Consider the following 27,662-nt stretch of genomic DNA (forward strand, 5'->3'; position numbering starts at 1 on the left):
CAGAAGTGGACAGGGTCGGGGAGAGCTGTGGCTGAAGAGCATGTGGCAGAAAAGGGAGGGTCTGGGGCCGAGAGGCGAGTCAGGCTTAGAAATTCCGGAGATAGCATGTAGGTGGGGTCTTCACAGCTACCCTCCCCATGTTAAAACTGGTAAGGGAAAGGAGAGACGAGGCCACAGGCAGCTTTGGGCCCTGCGCCCAGGGTGTCAAGTTGGGGTGTGTTGGGGTGCACCTCGGGTCCGAGGGTCCGGACGCGGAACGGAGACCACGCACGTTTTCGCTGCGGGAGCGGGGGCCGCGCAGATCGTGGCCCTGAGACCGGCAGATCCCGCCCTACGAGAACCGTTTGTACGTCTGCATCCGGACATTCGGGCAGCCGGTGGCGCATTGGGGTCCCCAAACTTGTCCCGCTCTTGGGACACTCATGAGTGGTTTTTCTAACAAAGAAAGAAGGCTCATCTTTTATTTTCCCCAGGGACCAGTGATCAGCAAGGCAGGACTGGGGTGACGAAGGCTCGTGCCTCCATTTTACAGGTGAGGAAAGTGAGGCCCCGGGGGGCCTACAAGTTTGGTCCTTCCCAAAGTTCCACAAGTGGTCGGTGACAAGAGTTAAGAATTGTGATCAGGATTTGGGATCCTTCTCTAAGACTCTGGGTGCTCTGGTAGTCGTCGTCGGCAGCCGTCCGTCTCGAGAGACGATGGTGTAGCTTCTTAAGAGTCTATCTGCACCGCCGAGAATGGCTGTGCAGTCCAACTCGGGAGTGACACGGTATCTGTCTCCTCCCGTGTTGAATCGACATCTTACGATGACGCTGGAGTGTCCTCTCCAGTGAAGCTGAAGCTACAGAGCCTGGGCAGGGTGATATGGAGGGTCTGCTGTTGCCCATGCAGCAGACCCCCCCTCTCTTCGCAGCTGAAGGATCCAAGGGAAAGACGGAGTCAATACAGCTTGGCTTCAGGTGCGCCGCAGGAGTTGCCGGTGTTGACTACAACATCAAACCGCCTTAGGGACTCCGGCTCCGGATTTTCTGTCAGGGTTTACTCCCTTAGCCTTTCCCCTGAAGAGGTATGCCGCAAGGCAGCGGAGGTTTTTTTGGAGTCAGAGTTTTCCTTCTCTGATGTGCCCTGACTGGAAGATCGAACCAGCGACACTTAGCTCGCAGGCCGACGCTCAATCCACTGAGCCAAACCAGCCAGGGCTAGAAGTTGACTAAAAGAGAAAGAATTGGGCTTAGGGCCGAGAAAGATATAATGGCCCCTAAATTCACAAACCTGAGGGAAACACAGTGGAACGCAATTGAGTGAGAATAAAAGAATAAGAAAAATTGAAGCAGCAGCATCAAGGGAGTCAACTATGGGTCACTTGGTTGGACTCAGAAGAAAAATAATATGAAAAACAAAATCAATGTCAAAACTGACAAGTCAGATTAGCAACAGATTTCTGTGACTGAGACATCTTTTGAAGTTTCATTTAGTTAGCAGCCACATGCCTAATATATTTCTCAACTCAGTTTGCTTACAAATGCATGTCCTAGAAATGATTTGAAATTCAATTCATTTATTGGACATTGACTACTAATGCCTTATAAATAAGTTAGCTAAATTCTCCAAGAATCCTGAAAGAATGGCTGGTGAAGTAGAAATAATCAGAACCTTGAGAGATGGAGATCATGTGATTTTTAAGTTCATGCTCTGGTAGTAAATCCAATATTTTCTGTTGTAACAAGTAGGGGAGAGCAGTGGACTATTTAATTGATGAATAAAATAAGAAAAATAAACAATAGAAATTGACTACCCTGCTATTATTTCTACTATTTTTATTCTTGTTAATAATAAAATAGGAAAGCCTTCAGACTCAAGAAGTTAAAGAATATAGTATCTCCATCCCTGGAGGGTGCAGACTAAACTATGAGATCAAATTCTGTGTTTCATGCTCAAACTAGAATTTAAAGTTTCTACAGGGTCAGAAATAAGGGACTCCTGGGTGCCGGTCCTTGGGTCTCCTGATCCTTGAAAGGGAACAGAAATGTTCTTGGGCTCTTTCTGACCGCTTTGTAGGGGATATAGGGGTTATATCTCATTAGTATGTAGGGATTGTAGTGAGTTTGGGAATTTGAAGTCATGCCTAGTCTTTCATTCCTACTTTCTTCTCCTTAGCTCAGCCTTCTCAACACTCCACTCTTACCCAAAGGAGGAGCACAAACTAGGAAGGAATGTTCACTATTTCCCTCATTGCCTGATCCCAGGTGAGTAGGATTGTCTTTTCTAATTTATAAAACGCCCCTGAATTTTCCATTGATAGTGGAAGCAGTGGTAGTGGTTATGGGGATGGATGGAGACCAGACAAAATAAAATAGTGTATGTTCCTAGCTTGCCTAGGAAGTCTCCTGTGCAGCAAGCCCTGCTTCCCACCCAGTGTCTTTTCCCAGCATTTACTCAGTCATTCAAGTCTACTACATAATTCATATTGTTCTAGGGAGCTCTGAAATAAATATAAGAATGTCTTTCCTTAGCATTGGGGAAATAAACCATATGAAATTAGTAATAATTTCTAAAGTTACTGCAAATTAAACAGTGCCAGAATAAGTAGCACTTAAAAGACAGGAACAACTCAGATATATATAGGTTATCATTATATAGAGGAAAATGTCATTGTAGACAGGAAGACCATTTAATCTCAGGCAGAATTTGAGGAGACAAATATGGAAACTGGGCTAGTTGCAGTAGAGGGTAAGTATGAATGTATAAGGTGAGGACATATTGTTGAGGGCTATTAATATTTAATTGGGCCCATACGGTTGTGGCTCAGTTGGTGGAAGCGTCCTTCGGGAGTTTGATTTTCCGTCAGGGCACATACCTAGGTTGCATGTTGGATACCCGGATGGGCAATGAATGGGAGGCAACCAGTCGATGTTTGTTTCTCACACTGATGATTCTCTCTCTCTGTCTCTCTCTCTCTGTCTCTCTCTCTCTCTCTCCCCCTCTCTCTCTGTCTCTCTCTCATTCTTGCTTTCTCTCTCCCCCCTCGTTCTTTCCTCTCTCTTTAAAATGAATAAACATTAAAACATTTTTAAATACTTAATTGGTTTCTTATTCTTGTGCACTTCAGTCTCCTGCCCATCAGCCGTTATTGACTTATACTCGTAGTCCTTTATATAATACTTAACATGCATACATACTTACTATTCTGTACAAACACTAATATGTATACATACATATACATACTCATGTACAAGTAAACATATGGGTTTAAGATACATGTATATAGAAATTAGTATATATAAAACATTTTGAAATTTTAAAAATTTGCATAAAGTGAAATTTTATTTTTTTATTTATATAGATTTGCTTTGAAAGCTCTTCTGCATCCCCAAATCTAATATAAAATCACTTTCATTTTTTCACCTTTTTAATAGTTTCAAGTATTTTAAAAGTTTAACTCTGGAACTTACGCATTCTTTTTTCTTCCCTCTTATTTTATTTTTCTCATAACATTTCCTTTCTCCATTGATTGTAGTGCTACCTTTTCATATTCATATTACTTAATTCTTCATACACACACATACCACAGAATACTTCTGCCACTATTGTGTTACATGGACCCATTTTTCAATTCTTATACTAGTATCAGAATGTAATTAATCTTGTTCCTGTACATATGGTACATTTAATGGGTAATGAAGAGGAATTTAGCCTTTGTTTTTCACTCAGTGAGGACAAGGAAAGGGAAGGAAGATGGCTGACATATTAGTAGTATTCCATAGAATAACATTATGATGATTTCTATTTTGGGAAAAAAAGGAAGTAAAAGTTAATAACTTTTAGATATTGAATATATTAACCTTTCAGTATGTTTTATTAGTATAGCACATTAGACAAACTACAGGTGCTGGACTCACTACCTAAACTTGTTTCATGTCTCTACAGCTTCTCGGTTATGTGAACTAGATTCAGTTACTTAAGCAGTATCTCATCTGAAGTGGGAAAAACAGAACCTACTATATAGAGTCATTGACGTTAAATGAGATCATACATGTAAAAAACTTAGTACAGTTCTTGACAAGTAGAAATAAATGGTTGCTATTATGTTATTTAAAATATGCATACCTGATATAACTCTTTCTAGTCACTAAGACATAAAAGGTGAGGCAGGTAATCTAGTTTTTTTTTTTTTTTTTTTTTTTTTTGCCAGATAGCTAGTTGTCCCAGCATCAATTAAATAAGCAATCTTTCTCTCAAGAATTTGTTGCCATCTTTGTCATGTTTAGGATTCACTACTATATAAATCCATTTCCAGATTTCTAGTCCTTTTCATTGATTTTCTTCTCTATTTCTATGTCAATCCCATGTTGTTACAATTACAGAAGTCTTATTAAAGTTTTAATATACCATTGGGTTAGTCTTTCCTCATTATTCCTCTTTCACAGTTTTTCTTTTTCTCATGGAATCAATTCAAATCAGTTTATCAGATGTACCCCTCTACCAACTTGTTAGTACTGTATCTCAGTTGGGAGCCCATTAAAAATATAAATAGGTTTGATGAGAACAAAATTATATCTATTTCTCTAAGATTATGGAGTATTTCTAAATTCTGAAGCTATCTTTATATAGGTTTTAAGTGTTTTTAAGTTAATTTTTAAAATTTTATATTTTTAATTTACTGTTATTTTTAAAGTAAGTTTTAATGATTTATATGTCCAGACTTTTTCTAAATTATATAATTGGATTTTGTATATTAATTACTTTGAACTTTTATTGTGATGTATTACATAATGTAGAAGACTATATTAAAACACATATGTACAATTTAAAGTACAATAACATGGACACCCAGCATTCAGACCAGCAAATACTTTTCAAAGCCTACAGTTTATTTCCCTTTCTCTCCTAGAGAGAGGCAACTGCTATCTTAAATCTTGTGTTTATTATTCCTTAGCTTTTAAAAATAGTGTTGATTACATACATCTGCATCTCTAACCAAAATTTAGTTTGCCTATTTTTGAACATTATAAAAACGGAATTACTGTATATATACTTCTGTCAATGGCTTATTTAGCATAGTTAATTTTTTTATATTTCTGTACTTTTTACAAAATAAGGAACAAGTTAGTTCATTTATTTACCACGCTGACACCAGTTTTCAGTCCTGCAGTCTGAGTTTCTGAGCATCCAAATTTTAAAATTTTATTTATTCATTTTTGTGAAAGTAGATTTATCTTCAGATTTTTTAAACTTGTTTTTTTTATAATTTATTTCTTTATTTTATTTTATTTTATCAGAGAGGAAAGGAGAAAGAGAGGGAGAGAAACATCACCGTGTGGTTGCCTCTCACTCGCGCCCCCAACTGGGGACCTGATGTGCAACCTAGTAATGTGCCTTGACTGGGAATTGAACCAGTGACACTTGGCTCGCAGGCCAACGCTCAATCCACTGAGCCGCAGCAGCCAGGGCAATTAAACTTGTTTTTAACACACATAAAGAGCAATGAATTTTCTCATTTTTGCGTTATTTGTGATTAATGTTTCATTCTTTAGACATGGATCTTGAGAATTTACTTGATCTTTTACAACCATTGTTTACTAATTTGTAAAATGGAGATAATAGTTTCTATAAGATTGCTATGAGGCTTAATTGAAATATATATGAACTTATCAGACAAGTGATACATAAATGTTTCTTATGGTGGTGATAGGGTTCAATGACTAGATACATTCTTTAGCCTTTTGACTACTATTATGTCTCCTCTTACCTTTCTTGTTTATCTTCATTATTGAAGTTCTTTTTGTATTTGATTTGCCACTTGTTGCCCGATGAACGTCTTTTTCTTTACCTATTTTCTAACTTAGATTTCTCCTTCCTGGAAAGCCTGATGTTTGACCAGATGGCAGTAACATTTGAAGATGTGACTGTTATTTTTACTTGGGAGGAGTGGAAATTTCTGGATTTTTCTCAAAAAAAGCTCTACAGAGAAGTCATGTGGGAGAACTATAAAAATATCATGTCAGTAGGTAAAGTTATCCAGATCTTAAAGAATAGATTTTTCTGGGATCGGTTTGGTTGAATATTTTGGTTCTTTATCTAGGTATTGTATTGAGGTAGAAGAAGTAATCTCAAAAATGAGTCCTAAATCAGATGACAAATAGAAGATAATCAAAGCAAGACATCTTCCAAGACACCTAGGCTATGTAATTATATATATTTGTAATTGTTGTTCTTATTTTCTAGATTACATTTAACACATAGATCTCCACAAACTATAATCACTTTTGTGTGGTCCTAAATTTGTTCTCATTCCATATTATTTGTATAACTTAGCTTTTGCTGTATAACAAACTACTCCAAACATAGTCACTTAATAAAGTATTATTTTTTATGATTCTAATTGGTTAGATGGATCTCCTGTCATCGAGTGACTTGGTTGGGAATGTTTGGTCTAAGATTAGGTTAGATGGCCTGACTCATGTCTGGCAGTAGGTCAGCATCAGTGGAAGTAATGGGTATGGGTGGAACATATGTCCCTCTTCAAGCAGGCTGGTCCAGGCTCTTTTACATGCTGGTGGTCACAATACTTTCAAAACCAGCAAGAAAGAGAACAAGCAGCAATGCATAAGCACTTTTCAAGTCTCTGTTTATATCACTTTTGCTATTGTCCCAGTGACCAAAGCAAATTGTACAGCCAAGCCTAAAGTCAGCGTGGAAGGGGACACCAACAGATGTAGATAATGTAGAGGTTAACGTGGCCATTCTCTTTACACAATCTCTGACACCATCCGAGAACAGAAAAATAGAAACAACATTTTATTTCTTAAAATAATGCCCCAAATAGGATAATCTAATTAAATCTCCTCTTAAAGACTATGTCCATGAAGCAGTTAACCTTACTCTGTCATTTCTAAGAGTACCTGGTAAGTAGTAGATGCTCAAGATATTTGTGAAATGAATAAGTGAATGAATACATATATGCATGAACAAACAAATGAATTTCAAAACCAAATATGGAGCAGCCTAAGTCATAACCCTTCTTTCCTACTCCCACCACACGTATATTCCTATAATTCTAAATACTTAAAAATATTTAAACACAGCCTTCATCTCACCACTGGGTTATCTGTTTATTCCCCCCTAGGAAACTGGAAAGAGACCTACAAACCCCAAAAAGAAAGATTCAGATATTCAGAACATGAAAATCTTTCTTGTTGGCAAGATTGGAGGAATGCCAGCCCTCAGACATATGCAAAGCAAAACTATGTGGAAACCATTCAAGGGATAGGTTCTAAAGACCTAAAGCAGCAAAACCTTTCCCACTCTCAAAAATGGTTAATACTCTCCACACACGTACCAGGTTATGGGGGTCTTGAAGGCAGAATTTCCAGGAACTTAAAAGATACAAAGTTTATACCTTGGCAATCCTTAGAAACAAAACACACTCAAGACAGTAGTAGAGAAATCTACATGAGTGATTCACACGGTTTTCAAGTAAGCAGATACTGTATTGGCATATCCAGGAAAACTCTCTCCATTGAAAAAGAACAGAAGCTCATGGTTCAGCATTCTTATGTCCCAAAAGATGAAGGTCTTCCTGAGCATACTGAGGTGATATGTCAAAATGACCTACTGAAAGATTCTACAGAAGAGAAATACTGTGGATGTAATAAATGTAAGAGGAGTTATTATTGGAACTCACAATGTGTTTTCCACAAGAGAAATCAACTTGGAGAAAAGTTTTATCAGCGCTCCATCAGCACAGCATGTTTCTCTCAGGGATCAGACCTATACATATATCCAAGGCTGCGCATAGGAAAGAAGCTGTACAGGTGTGATGAAGTTGACAGTAACTTCAGTCAGAGCGTAGGTGTTCACTTTCCTCAGAGAGTCCACACAGGGAAGGTTCCTTATATATGTAATGTGTGTGGTAAGAGCTTCAGTCAGATCTCTAGTCTTCACGGTCATCGAAGAGTCCATACAGAAGAGAAACACTATAAACTTGAGTGTGGTAAGGACTTCAGTAGAAATTCATTACTTCACATTCTCCCGAGACTTCACATAGGAGAGAAGCCTTTTAAGTGCAATCTGTGTAGCAAGAGTTTTAGTCGGAGTTCAGTACTTCATGTTCATCAGAGAGTCCACACAGGAGAGAAATCCTTTAAATGTGATGACTGTGGTAAGGTCTTTACCCAGCGCTCAAATCTTCAAATTCATCAAAGAGTGCATACAGGAGAGAAGCCTTATAAATGTGACGCCTGTGGGAAGGACTTTAGTCACAGCTCAGATCTTCGCATTCATCAGAGGGTCCATACTGGGGAGAAACCCCTATACTTGTCATGAATGTGGGAAGGGCTTCAGCAAGAGTTCAAAGCTTCACACTCATCGAAGAGTACATACTGGAGAGAAACCCTATAAATGTGAACCATGTGGTAAGGGATTTAGTCAGCGGTCACATCTTCTCATTCATCAGAGAGTCCATACAGGAGAAAAACCCTATAAATGTGATGACTGTGAAAAGGGCTTTAGTCACAGCTCTAATCTTCACATTCATCAGAGTCCACGCAGGAGAGAAGCCTTATCAGTGTGCCAAGTGTGGTAAGGGTTTCAGTCATAGCTCAGCTCTTCAAATTCATCAAAAAGTCCACACAGGAGAGAAATCCCATAAATACCATAAGTATTACAGGAGGTTTGATCAGAATTCACATCTTTACAATAATCACAGAAAAAACTTATAATTCTGTTCATTTAGTTAACAGCTTTAATCAAAGCTTAACTGTAAGCCCAATAAATGCTGCTGGGAAGAAAATTCTATAAATAACCCAAGTAGCCATGGCTGGTGTGGCTCCATGGACTGAGCACCAGCCTGTGAACCAAAGGGTTGCCGGTTCAAATTCCAGTCAGGGCCAGGTCCCCGGTTGGAGGCACATGAGAGGCAACCACATGTTGATACTTCCCTCTCTCCCCCTCTCTCTAAAAATCAATAAAATTAAAAAAAAAAACCCAAGTAATCCCAAACAACATTTACAGTTTTCCCTAACACTAAAAATCATTTGCTTCAAGAGAATATCCATAGGATTCTTATGTATTTAAAATTAAAGTGTATAATCTTTTTCTACTATAAATATTATATATATTATGAAGTATATAGAAGATTTAAGGTGAAAACTATCTTTTTTCATTCTAGTCTTTATGTGCATGAAATCATACTGTATGATCAACTTTGTGTTTTCACTGACTTCAAGACATATTTTGGTTTGAACTGAAATTGGCTAGCTAGATGAAATAGCATCTTGACTCTTATAAAGTCTCTAGGAAGCCACAGGAAAAAAAAAAAAGGAAACACACAAAACTTGAAATTCAAACTGGTAGCCTGTTGTTCAAATGTGGAATTAATATGGGGTAAGTAAAACAATTACTTATGACAACAGATAGGAAAACACTGTATGTGTCAACCAGAGAACTCAGGGGTGCTGCACTTTGGGGTTACCACAATGCACTGACCCATTCCTCTCCCTAGTTTTCCACTCTTATTCATAGGTTCAGACATCAACTAACAAAAGATTTCATTCTCTAATATGTGAAAGATGTGGACAAAAGCTGATAGCAGTGAATGTTAGAAATTGAAGATACTACCACTGATTGAGAATTAGAGATCCAAGTCGTAGAATTTTATTTAATCTCAGTAGAATAGAGTGGTAATAAATACCTGCTAGAAAGAGAACTGATCTCAGAGCTATGTGCAAATATGAACTCAAGTTAATTATGTCAGAAGAAAGAATTTGCCTTTATAAAATGAAGTAGACTCAATAGGAATACATAAAACCTAACTATTAATATATGAATATATTTGGATATCACTACCCATGAAAAATAGACCTGCTTAGGGAAATAAGAGAAAATTGAAATACCAGAGAAAGGATTATAATTGTAAAGACTTAGAATCCTATTGCCTTAAGAATGAGTTATTTTGGTCTCCTAAAGAAATCTTCCAAGAAAATGGTATTCTCAGTAGCATGACAGAAAACCTGAAAGAAATAAAATGAGTAGAAATTCATAAGTATAGAAGAACTTATAGGATGAAATATATATATAATTGAAGAACTACAGGGAAATTGAAAACTATCAAAATAAAGGCAATAGGGAGCAGAATTGACACTGCAGAACAAATACTGTAATGAATAAGCTTGAGACAATTTTAAATATTAATAAATGATAATGAAATGGGAACAATGAGAGAAAAGATATGAAGTATAGAGAATGGAGATTCCAAAGTAAGAATTAAAGGTGTTTCTAAGGAAGATAAAGGAACACTTGGAATAGAATAGATGATCAAAAAAATTGTTCCTGAGATAAAAGTATATGCTCACTAAATTTCTAGGAAAAACAAGTACTGCAGAAACAAAAATTCTGGTTATCGACAAAATAAAAAAGGGAGGACGAATAAAGACTTCAGCAACAGTTAATGTAAAAGACAATGGAACAACACCTTTGGAATTGTGAGATTAAAAAATGTTATCTACAGTTTTTCTTATCAACTACATTGTCTTATATGTGCAGGTAACCAATTAGATAAACCAGAAAACATACATGTGCCTTTTTTAAAGAGCTCAAGAATGTGGTCATGATATAAAAGGACTGGTGACAAGCACTAAAAGTAGCTAAACATGCCATTAAGTCTTAATAATTGTTAATTTGTTTATAAAACTTCAGGAATTTTAAATAGTTGTGCAAAAAATACTAACAAATGCGAAAAGATTATATATAAAGTTTGGGTGGAAGAGTATTTTTAAAAAAGATATACATAAATAATTTTTTTAGTATAAGTATGTTCCAAATACTGCATTGGACTTATACTAAGAAATTATTTGTTTATATGAAATTCAGACTTACCGAGGCATGCTGTGTTTTCATTTGCTAAATCCAGCATCCCTATGGGGAAAGGACAGCAAAAGGAAGTGTGCTAGATTTCTGATCTTAAGTAGCAGGGACTCATTACATTAGCTTCTTGACTTCAATAATTCAAGAATTAAAGGTCTAATGAATATTTTTTTACAATATTAAAAATTACAACTAATAAAACTAAAATATACCTTCAAAACAGGAGAAAACAAAATCAAAGAATGTTCAATCCCTATAGCAAAAGAGAGAAAAATTTCCAAAAAGAAAAACATGGCCCCCAAAATTAGTCAACATGGATCAAGAAAGAAAACCAAATTTTATGAAAATAGGTTAAATCCTCCTTTTAAAAGTTTTGAAGCCCTTAATTGGGTTAAAATTTTTACTTATATGCTATTACAAATGAGTAGATTAAAGCAAAATGATATTAATTGATCAACTGCAGGAGATAGATTTACATAAAAGAACAGTCTAAGGCTCATTAGGCAGACATAAAGGAGTGCCTACAATATGTTAAGTTAAAATGAACTAATTAAGCCTATTAAGATAGGTAAAAATACAAAAATCAACAGTTTCTTAAACTCTTGCAATAATCAGAAAACATCAGCAAGATGTAAAGGGAACCAACCATATGGGAAAACATATTTGCCAATGATACCTCAGACAAGGGTTTGACCTCCAAAATATACAAAGAACTTATATGACTCAACACCAAGAAGACAGACAATTTAATTAAAAATGGGCAAAGGACCTCAACAAACACTTCTTCAAGGAGGTCATACAGAGGGCCCATAGGCATAGGAAACAATGCTCAACATCACTAGCCATCAGAGAGATGCAAATTAAAACCACACTGAGATACCTCCTCACACCAGTCAGAATGGCCATCATAAACAAATCAACAAACAACAAGTGTTGACAAGGATGTGGAGAAACGGGATCCCTACTGCACTGTTGGTGGGAATGCAGACTGGTGCAGCCACTATGGAAAACAATATGGAATTTCCTCAAAAAACTTAAAATGAAACTGCCTTTTGATCCAGCAATTCCATTGCTAGGATTATACCTGAAGAATCCTGAAACACCAATTCAAAAGAACCTATGCACCCCTATGTTCATAGCAGTGCTACTTAAAATAGCGAAGTGCTGAAAACAGCTTAAGTGCCCATCAGTGGATGAGTGAATAAAAAAACTGGTACATTTACACAATGGAATACTATGTAGCAGAAAGAACTACCATTTGGGACAGCATGGATGGAACTGGAGAGTATTATGCTTAATAAAATAAGGCAGCAAAAGACAAATACCATATGCTATCACCTAACACAGGAACCTAATGAACAACACAAACAAATGAGCAAAATAGAACCAGAGGCAGGTAAACAAGGAACAGACTGACAGTGACCAGGGATGAGGGGGGAAAGGGGGGAAAGGGGTAGGGTCTAGTCAAGGAACTAGTATGAATGACCCATGGACATGGACAACAGAATGGGGATAGAATGTGGGAAGGGGGGTGGGTGGAGTAGTGGGGAGAAATGGGGGGAAAGTAGGATGGCTGTAATAGAAAAATAAAAAATGAAAAGGAAAATATAATGGGTGGAAAAAATGTGCTTTGTAACACTAAAATGTCTTGAGGAACAAATAAAAATGTTGCATGAAAATAATGAAAAAACAAAACAATTGAAACTTTTTTAATTTTTAAATATTTTTATTGATCTATTACATTGTCCCAATTCACCCCCACCCCCACCCCATTGCTCTCCACTGCCCCGCCCACATCCCTCCTCTCCCACAGTCAATCCCCACCCAGTTGTCCATGTCCATGGGTCATTCATACTAGTTCCTTGACTACACCCTTCTTCCCCTTTCTTTCCTCTCTTTTCCTCCTCCCCCCTCTGCTCTGGGCACTCAGACTGTTCCTTGTTTCCATGCCTCTGGTTCTATTTTGCTTGTTTGTTTTTGAAATTAAAAGAGAACTCAAATAGAGGTCTTATTTTTTTAATAGGGAATGTTCCTAAGTAAATTTATAGATTTCAGAATTCATCAAAAACCTCAATGACATTTGAAGTAAAAAGGAGATTCTAAAATCTTTTAATAGACATTGGAGAACAGCAGATATATAGGAAAGGTTAATGAGCTATATATTAACATATATTAAATGATATATTGAAGTTAAAATAACGGAGAATTTGACTGGGAAAAGGACTATTCAGTAAATACTGCTGAGAAAATTATTTCTTTCATGAAAAACAAAATTAGGTTATTGCATGACTTACGACACACACACACACACATACACACACATGCACATGTTTTTAAGCTATGTTCCAAGAACCTCTATATGATTTCATGAAGGCTGGTGTATCAGAAACAAGAACCACAAATTTAATTCCATATATATATGATTCATATATAAGATAAGCACAAGATTTCATTTTTCGTTTTATAAAGAAGGTTCTACCAGTTTAGACAAAATATTTAAAATTCACTAGTGTTTTTTTTAATAGTTGAAAACACATACACACATGCATTTTTTGAGTTAGGTGAAATGGAGAAACACAATACCTAGGAATCTGACCACGTAAAGTTTTTTTAAACTGTAATTTAAGAACATATGGAAGGCAATAACAGGAAAAGTATTGTCATGATTATGACAGTTATGAATTTCTATAAGATGGACACCTAGTAAAAATATTGGCAAAGGATAACAGATTAAAGCAATGAAATACTTTTATTAAAAATTATAATAGCTATTTTCAGTAAGAGTAGAGAGTGACGGATAGTTATACATTATTTATGTTGAGGGTAAATTGATACGGACTTTTTGGAAAAGCTATATGGCAAATCATGAGCCTTAAAATTGTTGCTCTTTCCTGCAGTGAGTTCATATCTACCCATATAGTCTATGGAAATAAGAGTTACACACAATTAGTGAACTTCTGTTTTCAAAGAATAGAGATCCACTTAGGTTATCTCCTTATAAAAAAGTTACATAACATTATGTTTAAAAATATTGTCTTAAAAAAATACAAGGACAGAGAGTTCAATAGGGGAACTTGCTCTACAAAGCTATTTGACAATGAGTCTACTCTTTCAAGAACTTATTTCTCTTTTTGTATCCTCTTTTCTCTCTAGAGACTGACCTTCTATTTATCTATGCTTATAATTGCCATCACATGACTGAATATATTTTTTTCAATTCTGCTGCCCACTTGCCCACTAGGTTGCTATTCAGATTTCTGAATGGGGGAAGATGATTGAGTCAAGTTATATTATTACCTCTGGACAAGCCTTTGAGGCCAGGTTAAGCCATAGGCTACTGGTAAGCCTTTGGATTGGCTATCTTTGTATCAGATTTTCATTCTGGTCCCTTAAGTCATGCTAGGGATGGTGAAAAGGCATATAACATGGTCATTAAGGACTGATGTTCAAATTGATTTCCCCAGAAAGCAGTAGTTTTGGGTCAAGCACTCTAAACCATGTTCGAACACACAAAGAGAAATGTTCAAGATATTTATTGCAATATACTTTATGTTGCCCTCTCCCCAAAACAGGTCAAATAAATTATGATGCATCTATATGATGTTATGCAGTCATTAAAATATATTTTCCAAGAATATTCTGATGACTATACTTATGGTGTTAAAAGTACAAAATACAGAACTGCATATGGGTTAAGATTCTGTTTATATATATTTCCATGGGGAAAATATTGGGTATATTCAAAAATGTTATTTGTATGTCTCTTTGATAGGATGGATTGCAGTTATCTTTATTTTCTTCAAACTTTTCTGTATTTTTTATTTTATTGGTCTTATTTTCATAAAAAATAAAAATCATTTTACATATAATATTTAAAACATTATATGATATTGCATTGTGTGGCTGTACTCTAATTATCTCTATTATCAGGGATTTACTTTTCATTTTATATCATGAACTGAAGAGCCATAAGTGTCATTATGTATGAAGAGTTCTATTGAGTAATTTTAATAGTTTTCTATATTCAATTATTAGGTTAAAAGATAGGAGGCAGAAGGTGTGACTTGTACCAAGAAATGGAATAATGAAATTGCATGATGTATACAGCTAGCTACAAGTAGCTTGACACTGTTGGAGTATAACATGTAAAAGTGGAAGGAGAGGTTAGAGGAAGGACAGATCAAGAAGGACTTCCAATGCCAAGCTAAAAAATTTCTGTTGGTCATGGAGAAACATGAATGAAGCTTAAATGAAGGAGCAACACTCATTTTAAAAAGATGACTTTAACAACAATGTGGAGATTGGATATGTCAGTCAGTGAGGGGGAGAGAATGAACAAGAATGGACATCACCAGGACATTTAGAAGACAATTAAGGTGGTATCAATGAATTTTGATAGTAGGAGGCAGTCTTTTTTTTAATTGTTTTATTTTTCCCTTTACTAGTGTGCTCACCAGAGTAAATTTGGAAAATATATTCAATAAAAACTGAGCTTAAAGGTAGTATGAAAAGTATTGGAGGGTTTTAAGTGACATGATCTAACTTTAAATTTTAAAAGGCTCACTCTGAATGTTGTGCTAAGGATTGACTGAAGGTAGAAGCTAGCGACAATGCAGGGATTCAGAGTCCCAAGTTAAATAATTAGTTAATGGACAAATTATTTGCAGATCCAGGATTAAAATCCAGAAATTTAGCATACATTTTAAGACTCTTTTAGTACATGTGTTTTATAAGAAGCATTTTCATAAAAAAAAAAAAATCAAAATGATATATTCCTTTCTCAGGTGCTTTGTTCTTTAGCCACCAAATTCATTGTCATCTATACTTAGAGATATCTCTTACGGTTTTCCTCACTAAAGTGATACCTACAAAATAAACTTTATAATCAATTTGTGAAAAAAATCTCAATGAAATATTTGATTTTTTTATAGTTTAATGTAATATTCAACATCTCTACAACAGTCTTCTCACCCAGAAGCATCTCTCCATTTATTCAAAATATTTTTTGAGTTTAGTGAGGTACATATAACCGAATTTACTTATTATATCTAAGCTTTACAATAGATTTTTTCAGGTTATCCTGACTGGTCTACCACATCATCAGCGAATGAATTTTCCCTTTTTCAATTTCAATTTATTTTCCTTCTCTTGTTATTTCAATTACCTCTTTGAGAGGACTAAATAACTGTGTAGATAAGAATTTCTTTTTCTCTGCCATTATCTTTAGGATAAAGTCCAAACTTCTAAGGTGGCTTACAAGGCCTTTTATGATCTGACCTTTAGAGTCTCTAGCTTCACCTCTATGTATTCCTGTCCCATTATTTCCCAGTGCCATATTCCAGTACATAAACTTCTGTTTTCTGATGTCAATGCCTTAATCCCACTGTAATTTTGGACTGCTGTTTTTCCTTTATCATCTCTCTTCTCTAACATTCCCACCCTCCACCACACACAATCGAACTAATTTCTACTCTTTTGCGTTTCAACTTGAACACATACAGTAAAAGTCAAACATAATAGATAGGCTTATGGGAAAAGATTGAGAGGTGTTAATTGGCTGTAAATGTTCTGCAAAAAAATTAAATTTTAAATACATTCTAAAGAGACATTCTTTGAAGCTGAGTATGTTTAACTTAGTAAATAATAGTAAACAGATCTTTTATTTTTTTAGAAAGCTTAGAGACTTAGGAGGAAAAAAATAAGAATTTTACTTAAACCCAAAGACCTAGCTGTTGAGAGAAAATATAAAAATAGTACTTTTATGCTTCAGCCACCCAAAAGAAAATCACAGCTTATAAGAAAAAAAGTGAACTATTAGATTCAGAACCTTAAATGAGAATGCTAGAATCCATTATATTCAACAGGTAATTGCTTTGATGAATGACTGAACTATATATCTCAAAGAATTTATTATACTGTTTTTTCCTTGTTAGGATCCTTTAATAAATTGCCTTATGTTTATATGAATTTCCATATCAATTACTTATGTAGAGTTTTGTCTTAATACAATTCATGTTGTGGTGTAAAGGATGAACAAATGAACGTGAAATAATTTTCCACACTTACTAACTCATCTTAGGAGTCTACTTCAGTATGCTTTTCTGCTTTTGAAAAAGCCACCATCATTCATTGGGAATCTCTTCAGTATGAATCTTTTTGGGCAGATTAAGTTTCTCAGCTCAAGAACTCTTTGGGATACTGACGCAGTTTACGGAACAAAGAAGCAGTTCTGGTGCAGATAATTAGGGCACTTTATTGTCCTTTTAATGTTTAGGATAAATGAGAGACCTAGGGCTATGGATATCTCTCCAGGCTAGTCCCGAAGAGTACTTCTAAAAAATGCATATCTTAAAGAATGCATGTAAATTAACAGCAACACATCCCATTGCAGATGATAACCCTTTTCCAATTATAATCCCCACTGAGCACCAGGACAGCCAAGGGTATTAATCAGGGTGGAATAACTGGCTGTCACTGTGGTCTTTGCCATTAATTCAGAGTTTAGTCCTCAGAAATGTCATCCTATATTCTTGTCAGCTCCTGGTTTCTTGTAATCTTATGAGAACTGAAAGTTTGAGTTTCATTAAATATCAACTCCAGGTGTATTGCCTGGCTTCTCCCAAATATGGAATTCCTCAACAGGTCAGGTGAATAGGTCCTATTTATGAACTAGTGAAAGATGACAGTAATGAATATCAGAAGGATGATAGACACACACACACACTTGGTATGGTGCTGTTTAACTTCAAACTCTGTGGTGTCATCCAGAAGTCTGAAAAATCTCCCTGAGATTTCTATCCAATAACAGATTTCTCTCCAATATTAATTCCATCATTTTGAACTAAAGAATAATCTCTGACAAATAGTTTTTTCCCCATTTACCATTTTCACAGGATTCCTTCCAACATAAATTCATGGATGTTGAGTAAGTTCTGCACTGTGACTGAAGGTAATATCACATTTACTCTTACAGGACTTCTCTTGAATATGAAGTTTTTGGTGTTTAATAAGGTTTGAATTCCTGTTGAAGGTTTTATCACATTTGTTACATTTAAATGGTTTCTCTCCTGAATGAATCATTTGATGTCGAATAAGTGAGGAGCTGCGGCTGAAGGATTTACCACAGTTACATACATAGGCATTATCTTTAGGGTAGAGACTTGGATTTTTATTATTGTCTTCACTCTTACTGAAGGTGGTTCCGCATTTATGTCCTTTGTAGGCCTTTACTTCAAGATGAATTTTTTGATGCTTAGTAAGGTTTGTTCGTCGGTTGAAGAATCTCCCACATTCACTGCATTTATAGGGTTTCTCTCCTGTATGAATGATCTGATGTCGAACAAGGGATGAACTCCGGCTGAAGGCTTTCCCACACTGAAAACATTCATAGCAATTCATCACGGTATGACTTTCTGTGTGTTGAATATCTGTATTCAGGCTTGAGGCATTCTCACATTCATTATATTCTGAATGTTGCTTACCTACTGAGTCTAAATTAAATTTGAAGTTAGTTTTAAACTTACCGCACTTTCGGGACTCTTTCCTCATAGGAACTTCCTGTTGCGTATTAAAACTTGAGTTAACTGACTTAACATTGAAGCTTTTATTATTTTCATGACATTTTAAGTCTTCCTCCTCGATATAGATTGTCTTATGAATAAAAGCTTCTTGTGGCAAATTTATGTCCCAGTGCTCCTGGTTCCTAGGTAAGCAATCATCACTTTTCCAGGGATCTAAAGAAGGAAGCCCACTTTGGGTCAGTTTTGTTATTACCACTCTATGGGATGATTCTTCTCCAGAAATTTTCTGCTTTGGAAATGAATCCTGATTTTCTGAAATTGTCTGTCTATCTAAAAAAGAAATAAAAATTCCACAAACTAGAAGAAGGGAAATTGCTTAATTAAGGAAAAGCCAAACCACGTAAGGTGATATGCATATTTTATGGATCTTAAATACAGAATGAAAATGTGAGATGAGGTCAGAAAAGGATAATTACAGAATAAATGGGATAAAATATTACAAAGAAGGTTCAGAAGTCAACAAAGCAAAAAATAGGAGAATTGAAATGGGATCCAAAAGATAACCAAGGAAGAGGATTTACCTTAGAAAGGAAGAAACAGAGTAATTTGCCTATCAAATTAACAAAGGTTTCAGGTTAAAAAAAATACGTAGTGTTTGGTAGGGTGATAATAATAAAGATATAATAAATAGAGATAATAATACTCTCATTACTAGTGTGGGTCTGAATTGGTATAACCTTTCTGTAGACAATGTAGCAAACTGTAACAGGAAGGTTAAATATATTTATTCCCTTTGTAAAGAAGATGTGGAATATATATACCATGGAATATTACTTACCCATAAAAAATAACAAAATTTTACCATTTGCTATAACACAGATGGACCTCGAGGGTATTATTCTAAGTGAAGTCAGTTAAAGAAAGACAAATACCATATAATTTCACTTAAATATAAAACCTAAAGAATAAAATAAATGAACAAACAAAAGAGAAACAGACTAATAGACACAGAGAACAAACTGATGGTTGCCAGAGGGGAGGGGAGTTGGGGCGCTAGGCGAAAAAGGTGAAAGGATTAAGAAGTACAACAGGCAGTTACAAAATAGTCACAAGGCTATAAAGTACAGCACAGGGAATGTAGTCAATATGAATTACGTATGATGTCAGGTGAGTACTAGACTTATCAGGGTACCACTTCTTAAATGTCTGATCACTATGCTGTACATCTGAAACTAATATAAAATAATATTAAATGTCAACTATAATTGAAAAAATGTTAAATGAATAAAATGCATCTTTGTACATCTCCCTAAAAAAAATTATACACACACACACGCACACTTATATATTTATTCATATATATACATATACACCACACACACATACACACCTTTTTTGATGCTGAAGTTCCACCTCTAATAACGTATCCTAAGGAAGTGATCAGATATGCTTGAAAAATTGGTAATAACCTAAATGTCCCATAGCTGGGGGGTGGGGGAAGGAATGGTTGAATATATTGACACATGTATGTGATGGAATGTTATATGTGAATTAGAAACCACATTTTCATAGACTATTTAGTGTACTACTATAGTCCCTTGTGCATGGTATAATATTAGGTGAGAAGAGCTGAATATATGTATATAATGACATATTCCTGATAATCCCAATTTTGGAAAAAAGACACTGTCACCAGCCAGAGACACATCATTACAAAGAAAATGGCTTAACAAAACAAACCAAATGTTAATACTGCATAGCACTGGGTAGTGAGGTAATGGGTATGAGACATCCCTCGTTACAATTTTCTATACTTACTAAAATGTATATCAAGCCCACAGTAATTTATAATCTCTCACAAACAAAATGTTAATAAGAATAATGAGATTATAATAAGGGTAGGGATTTAAGGCACCCATTAAGGAGTTCTATAGTTAAAGAAGAAAAAAATGGAAGAATGTTGAAGCCACTCTAGGATAAAGCAGAGTTTCCTGATTTCTTGTAAAGAAAAATGATCATTTAATGTTATGTTGGCTAACATTTGTTTATACAGTACTTACCAGGTGTCAGGCACTGCGCTAAGTATGCTACCCATATCAGCACATTTAATCCTCACAGTAAAGTGGAGGCAGACACTATTATTCACTTTGTTACAAATTAGGAAGCTGGCAGATCGGCCACACAGCTTTGAGTTAAATGTCTGTATTTCTAACCCATAATGCGTAAGAAAAAGAGTCTGTGATCAAAAACCAATGAAGACCTTTTTCTTCAAAGTCTAGGTGTTTTTTTTTGTCACCTCCCCAACTAGCAACTTAAAGGTTGGCTTGTACCTTGTAGTTTAACAAACAGAAGCTGTTTACAAATGCCTTGTATCTGCCTGCTTCTTACCAAAAACACTTGTTCTTGGGATTTCTTTCTCCATTATCCATCTTTGCTTCTTAATCTCCAATTTGGGGACTTCCACTGGTTTGGAAAATAGGAGCTCTGTTCATAGGGAAAATGAAAACAACAACAAACATGCATGACACTTCAGACATTTTTATAGGGAAAAGAATTCCATCCAACATAGTCTAAGAGCTGTTGAAAGATAAGGCCAGAATCACCAGGGACCTGTGTACTTCTAACTCTATATCACAAAGGACTTTCAACAAGATACAGCAAGAAAATCTGCTATTGTGCCCAAAGGATATTAGGAAACCTGAACCTAACGCAGATGCCCTTAATCACTTCAGCAGTCCTATAGTTTTTAACAGCAGATGAAGAAATTACTAATGGGCAGATTAAGTAAATACACAGAAGCCACCTTTATGCAATGAATTGAAGTTCCTATAGTTCTCCAGCATCACATCCCTGTACAGGTTCTTTACCGCAGGGTCCAATTGCCCCCACTCTTCAGCGCTGAATTCCACAACCACATCTTTGAATGTCACTGGTTCCTAAAACATGAAGTTCCTTTTTAATCAAAGGTCACTCTGAAAACATTACTATAGGAGAAATAAATTTGGAAAGAATAGAGTAGGTGGCCAGAATATACAAGAAATTGAGAGGGCAATGTTTGGAGTTCTTTACTTGTCTATCAACTTGGAGCTCTGTGGGGGCTGAAAAAAAAAATTAATTAGATTAGCTTGCATTTTGCTGGAGGAGAAAAAGACAGTTGGAATAACTGTGGAATAAATAATGTATATTATAGAGCATACATAATTTACATAAAAGGAGTTCAGAGCACAAAGGGTTTAAGGTAAGTTTGAGGGAAATTTAATGCTAGATAGAAGAGGCAGGGCATTTTCTCTAATTGAGAAACGCAGCCTGCTAACTCAGGTCTCATGGCCCAATGTCACCTTGTCAGACAGGCCTTTCCTGATTACCCGAAGTAGCCATTCTCCTAATCAGTCCCCACGGCATTATATTTCTTTTTTTTCTTTGTAATAATTATTTTCCACAATTATCTTATTTGCTTGTGTTTGCCTGTCTGTTTCTGCTACAACATAATCTCCACAAGGGCAGAGGTTTTGTTTCATTTACCATCATATTCCCAGCCCTTAGAAAAGGCGTCCGGCATATCAGGCACCACATAAACATTTGTTATAAGTGCCTTCAGTTACTGCACTTCTCTCCAGCATTCTCAGCTTTGTCACTGTTGGTGTTCTCAATCACACTGAAATATATTCTCCTTTCCCTCCCCCTACTTCAGGGCCCATTTCTGAGTAAGTTGTCTACATTCATTTGCCTACTTCCTTCCCTTCTCTTTTTCCCACAAACCTCTGCAACCTGGCTTCTCTTCCTGTGCATGTTTGTATGTCCATGATGATAAGTGAACAGACACTACTCAGGTTGGATTTTCCTGAACTTTAAATATTCTCATCCTTTGCTTTCAGCAACATCATATTTTCCTGGTTTTCCAGTACCACTTCGGTCCTTTCATTTCAGTATCCTTTAAGTTTCTTTTCCTGTTGATTAAGTAACATTGCTCAGGATTCTGTCCTTGGCTGCCTTCACTCTTAATGCTAAATATTCTCTGGATAGGCTCTATTTTCTTTCTTTTCTACCCTACTTAAAAAAAAAAAAAGATAATATTTATTTATTTTTAGAGAGACGGGAAGGGAGGGAAAAAGAGAGGGAGAGAAACATCAACATGAGAAATATCAATCTGCCTCTCACAGGCCCCCAGCCAGGGAGCTGGCCCACAACCCAGCTTGTGTCCTGACCAGGAACCAAACCGACAACCCTTTGATTTGCAGACCAACGCGCGACCCACTGAGCCACACCAGTCAGGGCTAGGCTCTGTTTTCATAGATTCAATTATCATTTACAATTTTGAAGAAATAGATGCACAGAGATTATATAAAGATTATATTTTCCAAAAGAATGTATCATCAACTAAAATAGGTTTAATGTCCTGTGAGAGAACAATCTCATGTCCTTAGTTGGAACTGTTTGTCAAAAGCCCAAAGGCCGAAAAAGAAAAAACAGCTCATTTCAGTAAAGAGTGGAATCCTAATTCACCTGGGATATGCCTGTCAGAGAGTCAGCTTCCATTTTCTCCTTCTTCATGCTCCCCTTCTGGAGAAGGATAGAATCCTCACAGGATATATCTGAAGATGATGAAGGAAAACATTAGGGAGACAACCTTTACCCTGGAGAAACATTTAATGGTGACAACAGAGATTTTAACATGCTATTCATAGGAATCAGCTTTAAAGAACTTTGAAAAAATAACGATGCCAGTCTCTACCAACAACCAGAATTTCCAAGGGTGGGGTCCAGATCTCATATTTTTAAAAAGCTCTGAAGGTAATCCTGATATTCTACCCAGGATTGAAAACTACTAAATCAGAGGGAAGGGGACCAAAATAATATTTTGAGGCCCTATCTGTGGTTATAGCAGATTCTAAAAAATAACTTCAATCCTACCAAGACTAAAGCCTACCTAAGGCTTAGCCACCACAAGCTGATGTAATTCTACTGGGAACTAAGAAAACAGGATGGGGCAAAAATAGGACTACAGTTCTGAGTATATGAAACAAACTTTATCCTTGTATTTTTATTTATTAATTAGTGTATTATTTTCCATATGAACAACTATCAGCCTACTTTTGCTGTCCCTGTATTTTATGCAACCAATCCCTCCTCAAATACATTAGGGAGAATTCTACTCAAGGGTTCTTTTCCTCTAAGTTAATCTATGTATACTAATCACAGACTTAGGCAGTCTGGTCATCGTGAGCTACTGACCCTTTCAAGTACATAAAAATCTCAGTGGCGACCAACTCTCTTCTCCAGCCCGTTGTTGAGAAGTATACCCAAAGGTCAATTTCCTAAAGTTTGTCCAAGATTCATTAGTTACACAGAGATCTGCAAATGCCAGACTATAAACCAATACTGGTCTGTGAAGAAATTTTCATTGATTCAGAGTGAAATAAGTATAAACAGAAACAATGCAGGAGATATTTTATGAGACCCTTTCATAAAAAAAGGCAGAATTAATTTGAAAAAGTGTACTCACAGAAACTCTCATTCTATTAAAAAAAATTCATAACCATTCTTAAGCTCTTTATAGAATATTCCTTCCCCTTCTGATGTAAGATGGATCTTGGCTATCAACACCTCTTTCCATCCTCCATTATTACAGTCTTGGAAGTTTTAATGTACTCATACCTCCATATTCCCACTTCCTCATAAAGATTTTCTGGATAGAGTGATCTTAGTTGTAGGTCCTTGCTTTTCATCACTTTGAATGCTTCATGCTAGTCCCTTCTTGCCTGCAAAGTTTTTTTTTGAGAAATCAGCTGATAGTCTTATGGGAATTCCCTTGTAGGCAACTCTCTTCTTTTCTCTTGCTGCTTTTAAGATTCTCTATCTTTAACCTTTGACATTTTAATTATGATGTGTCTTGGTGAGGTCCCCTTTGGGTCCATCTTGTTTGGTACTCCCTGTGCTTCCTGGTCTTGTATGTCTATTTCCTTCACCAAATTAGGGAAGTTCTGCTTCATTATTTTTTCACATGTTTTCAATTTCTTGCTCTTCCTATTCTCTTTCTGGTATCCCTATGTTGAAGATGTCCCAGAGTCTTCTTAATCTCTCCTCGTTTTTTTGAATTCTTGTTTCTTCATTCTGTACTGGTTGACTATTTATTTCCTATGTTTGAAATTGTTGGTTTGAATCCTGGCTTCCTTCCCTTCATTATTAGTTCCCTGTTTTTCTTTATTTCACTTAGTATAGCCTTCATTTCTTCCCTTATGTATTTGCTGTACCCAATATATTCTCTGAGCATCCTCATCACCAGTGTTTTGAACTCTGCACCTGATAGGTTGGCTATCTCCATTTCGCATAGTGCTTTTTCTGGAGTTCTGATCTGTTCTTTCATTTGGGCCATATTTGTCTCCTCAATTTGGCAGCCTGCCTGTGTTTCTTTCTATGTATCAGGTAGAGCTGCTTTGATGGCCTATCTTGGTGCCCCTGTTATATTATAAGGGGTGGAGCCTTAGATATTCATCAGTGTGGGGAAACCCAGCTCACCACTTTGTGGCACTATATATAGGGGTCAGAGGAACAATGCCGCTTTCTTGGCACTGGCCCCTTTTCTGGTCACTTCACCCACTTCACCTATGCTACTGGCACCCCTCTAGCTGTTGCTGTGGTGGTGGTTCCCAAAGTGGGTGGGTCTGCATATGTTCTAGGATAGTTGGGATCTTCTAAACAAACTCTCCTTGGAGACAGGCAGTTTCTTCGGCAATCCCCACCCCCACTGGTTTCTACAGCCAGAAGCAATGAGGCTTTATTTTCCTGGTGCTGGAACCCTGGGCTGCACAGTCTGACCTGAGGCTGGGATCACTCCCCGGGTGTCCCTCCCAGCTTTTATGTGCCACATGTGAATGAAGGACCACCCATTCTGCCACTGCCTTGCTGCTGCCACCATATCGCATCCTCTCCACCCTGACTCCCCATTTCTGCCCCTCCTACCCCTCTGGATGAATATTTCCTATTTAAATCCTTGGTTGTCAAACTTCTGTACAGTTTGATTTTCTGGCAGTTCTGGTTGTTTTTCGTTTTGAATTTAGTTGTGATCCTTCTTATTGTTGTGCAAGGATGCGAAGTGTGTCTAACTATGCCTCCATCTTGGCTGGAAGTCCAGGGTCAACTATTTTTAAAGGTTTTTCCTTCTTTTTAATTAAGGCATAATTGACGTATAACATATTAATTTTAGGTATACAACATAATGATTCAGTATTTGTATATATCATGAAATGAGCACCATAGTAAGTCAACATCTATCACTACATAGTTACAAAATTCTTTGCTTGTGATGAGAACTTTTAAGATCTACTTTCTTAACTATTTTCAAATATGCAATACAGTATTGTTAACTATGTCACCATGCTGTACATTACATCCTCATGACTTATTTTATAACTAGAATTTTGTACCTTTTGCCCTCGTTCACCAATTTTGCTCACTCCTTAGTCCCCACTGTTGGCAACCACCAATCTGTTCTCTGAATCTATGAGCTCAGTATTTTTGTTCTTATTTTTAGATTCCACATAACGGTCAACTATTCTACAATCAGTTTTCTATATTCTCACCTTTATCTTTAAGCATTTCAATCACATCTTCTATGAGGGTCATCACTTCTTTGCTGTTCTTTGGATGTTGTAAATTCACCCAAGTCCTGACTTCTTCAGGGAGAATTGTCAGGAATTGTTCTAGCACCAACAGTTCTAGGATCTGTTTCTTTGTATGAACCTCCGGTCTCAGCCACTGAAGACAGAGCTCCCAAAGCTGACTCAGGGCTTCATGAGGCCCAGACACGTCCAAGTACTGGAAATGTCTGAACTTTTGACGAGAGGCCTCAGAGTCATAGGTCTCCCTGAGTGGGATGGTTTCCTGCTGCCAAGACACATCTGCTCTCACGACCTCACTTTGTTCATGTAGAGTCAGGTTTTGAGGTTTTAAGACATCCATCAATGTGTTCAGGGGCTGCATCTTCCTAGATACAACTCTCACTTTGTTTGATCTTCTTATCAGATGAGTCCAGTAATTCTTAGGTTTAGGCTAAGCACCTGTATACTATATATATGTGGCGTGATCTGAGACAAGTGATATCTCAAAATAAAATTTCCAGAAGTTCCAGGAGTTTCAATACAAAGCCAACATTCAGATGCCTAAGAGACTGAAAAAAGACACAGATATGACTTACAGATAATAAACATGTATTAGCATAGTGTTAAAAAATAAAACAGTACAAATAATATTCTTAAAACTACTTAAGAAAATACATATAATGGATTCTCCTTTTACTTCTTGTTTTCCATCTTTGGGACAGGAAAATATACTGTCCCTCCCCCTCAACCACCCCAAAAAGACAGAAACAAACACAGATAGACATCACTCAAAGAAGTGATAAATGAAATATTCCTTTGATTAAAACAAATGTCATAATATAATTGCAGCTAGATTTCTCCTAAACCAGGTAACAACTAATTTTGCTTTACAACTAAGTAAAACAAATTTTCAGGCAGGATAGTCAGGATATGAAGGTTTATATTAGAGATGCCTAAAAAAAACTTCTTCCTTAGGTTCCCATTAAAATATCAATAGTTATATAAATTAGTAAAGTTGGCACTAGTACTAGAAATTAAGGTAAAAACTATTATTAAAAAAGATACAAGAATAAATATCCATGAGCTATTTCATTGTTAGGGATTAAAACAAAAGTGCATTTCTAAATTACAATAATTAAAACTTTTTCATTTGTTAGGACTCTCCAGGGGCCAGTCTGCAATGTCCACAAGGGAGGTCTCAGGCTCAACTAAACAGACTCACAAGACTACCATGGGTCACATTTGGCCCCAGTTTATTCATAAGGCTATCAAACAGAAAACACAGCATGTTGGCAGAGTGAGTGATTGGCATTTTTCTTCACTGGGAGTCCTCATAGAGTACAGCTCAAGTCAAGAGACCCACATAGGTTGTGCAGAGAGCATCTTGATGAAAAGCTTTCCCCCCAATACATCTTCTAATAATTCTGAGCACAGCACTCAGGGTTTCCCAAAGAGCTTTCCCAACTTTAAATCATTATGTTCAGGGAGGTTCAGATATAGCTTTTTAACCAATTTCCAATACTCCCAGTCTGGATATAATTTACCATTCAAAGGTCTTTTTTTATTATACGCCTCAAGGCTAGTGGTTTTCAGGAGTGATTTTGCCAACAGGGCCATGTCTGGAGACATATTGGTTGTTGCAACTGGGGGTTATTTACTGGCACCTAGTGGAAGGGGACCAGA

At 36.4% G+C, this 27,662-nt stretch overlaps 2 protein-coding genes across 2 annotated transcripts; one reads left to right on the forward strand and one right to left on the reverse strand.

Annotated features, from left to right (window-relative positions):
* The first annotated feature begins 521 nt into the window (after positions 1 to 521).
* On the forward strand, positions 522 to 8,718 carry ZNF214 (zinc finger protein 214). Its single transcript, XM_090267673.1, is given in 5 exon segments — positions 522 to 532; positions 5,864 to 6,006; positions 7,125 to 8,305; positions 8,307 to 8,533; positions 8,535 to 8,718. Coding segments are annotated over 4 exon segments (1,731 nt in total). The 5' UTR covers positions 522 to 532; positions 5,864 to 5,867.
* Positions 8,719 to 17,583: 8,865 nt separating this feature from the next.
* On the reverse strand, positions 17,584 to 26,527 carry ZNF215 (zinc finger protein 215). The gene is made up of 5 exons (XM_090267674.1): positions 25,962 to 26,527; positions 22,885 to 22,973; positions 21,185 to 21,317; positions 20,770 to 20,865; positions 17,584 to 18,711 (listed from the first exon to the last, which is right to left on the reverse strand). The coding sequence occupies exons 1-5, from the start codon at positions 26,359 to 26,361 to the stop codon at positions 17,774 to 17,776; spliced, it is 1,656 nt and encodes a 551-aa protein (XP_090123800.1). The 5' UTR covers positions 26,362 to 26,527; the 3' UTR covers positions 17,584 to 17,773.
* Between the last annotated feature and the right edge of the window lie 1,135 nt (positions 26,528 to 27,662).

The sequence above is a fragment of the Furipterus horrens genome, unplaced genomic scaffold (assembly GCF_987537825.1).
Source record: "Furipterus horrens unplaced genomic scaffold, mFurHor1.1.pri manual_scaffold_2, whole genome shotgun sequence".
In the NCBI taxonomy this organism is placed as follows: domain Eukaryota; kingdom Metazoa; phylum Chordata; class Mammalia; order Chiroptera; family Furipteridae; genus Furipterus; species Furipterus horrens.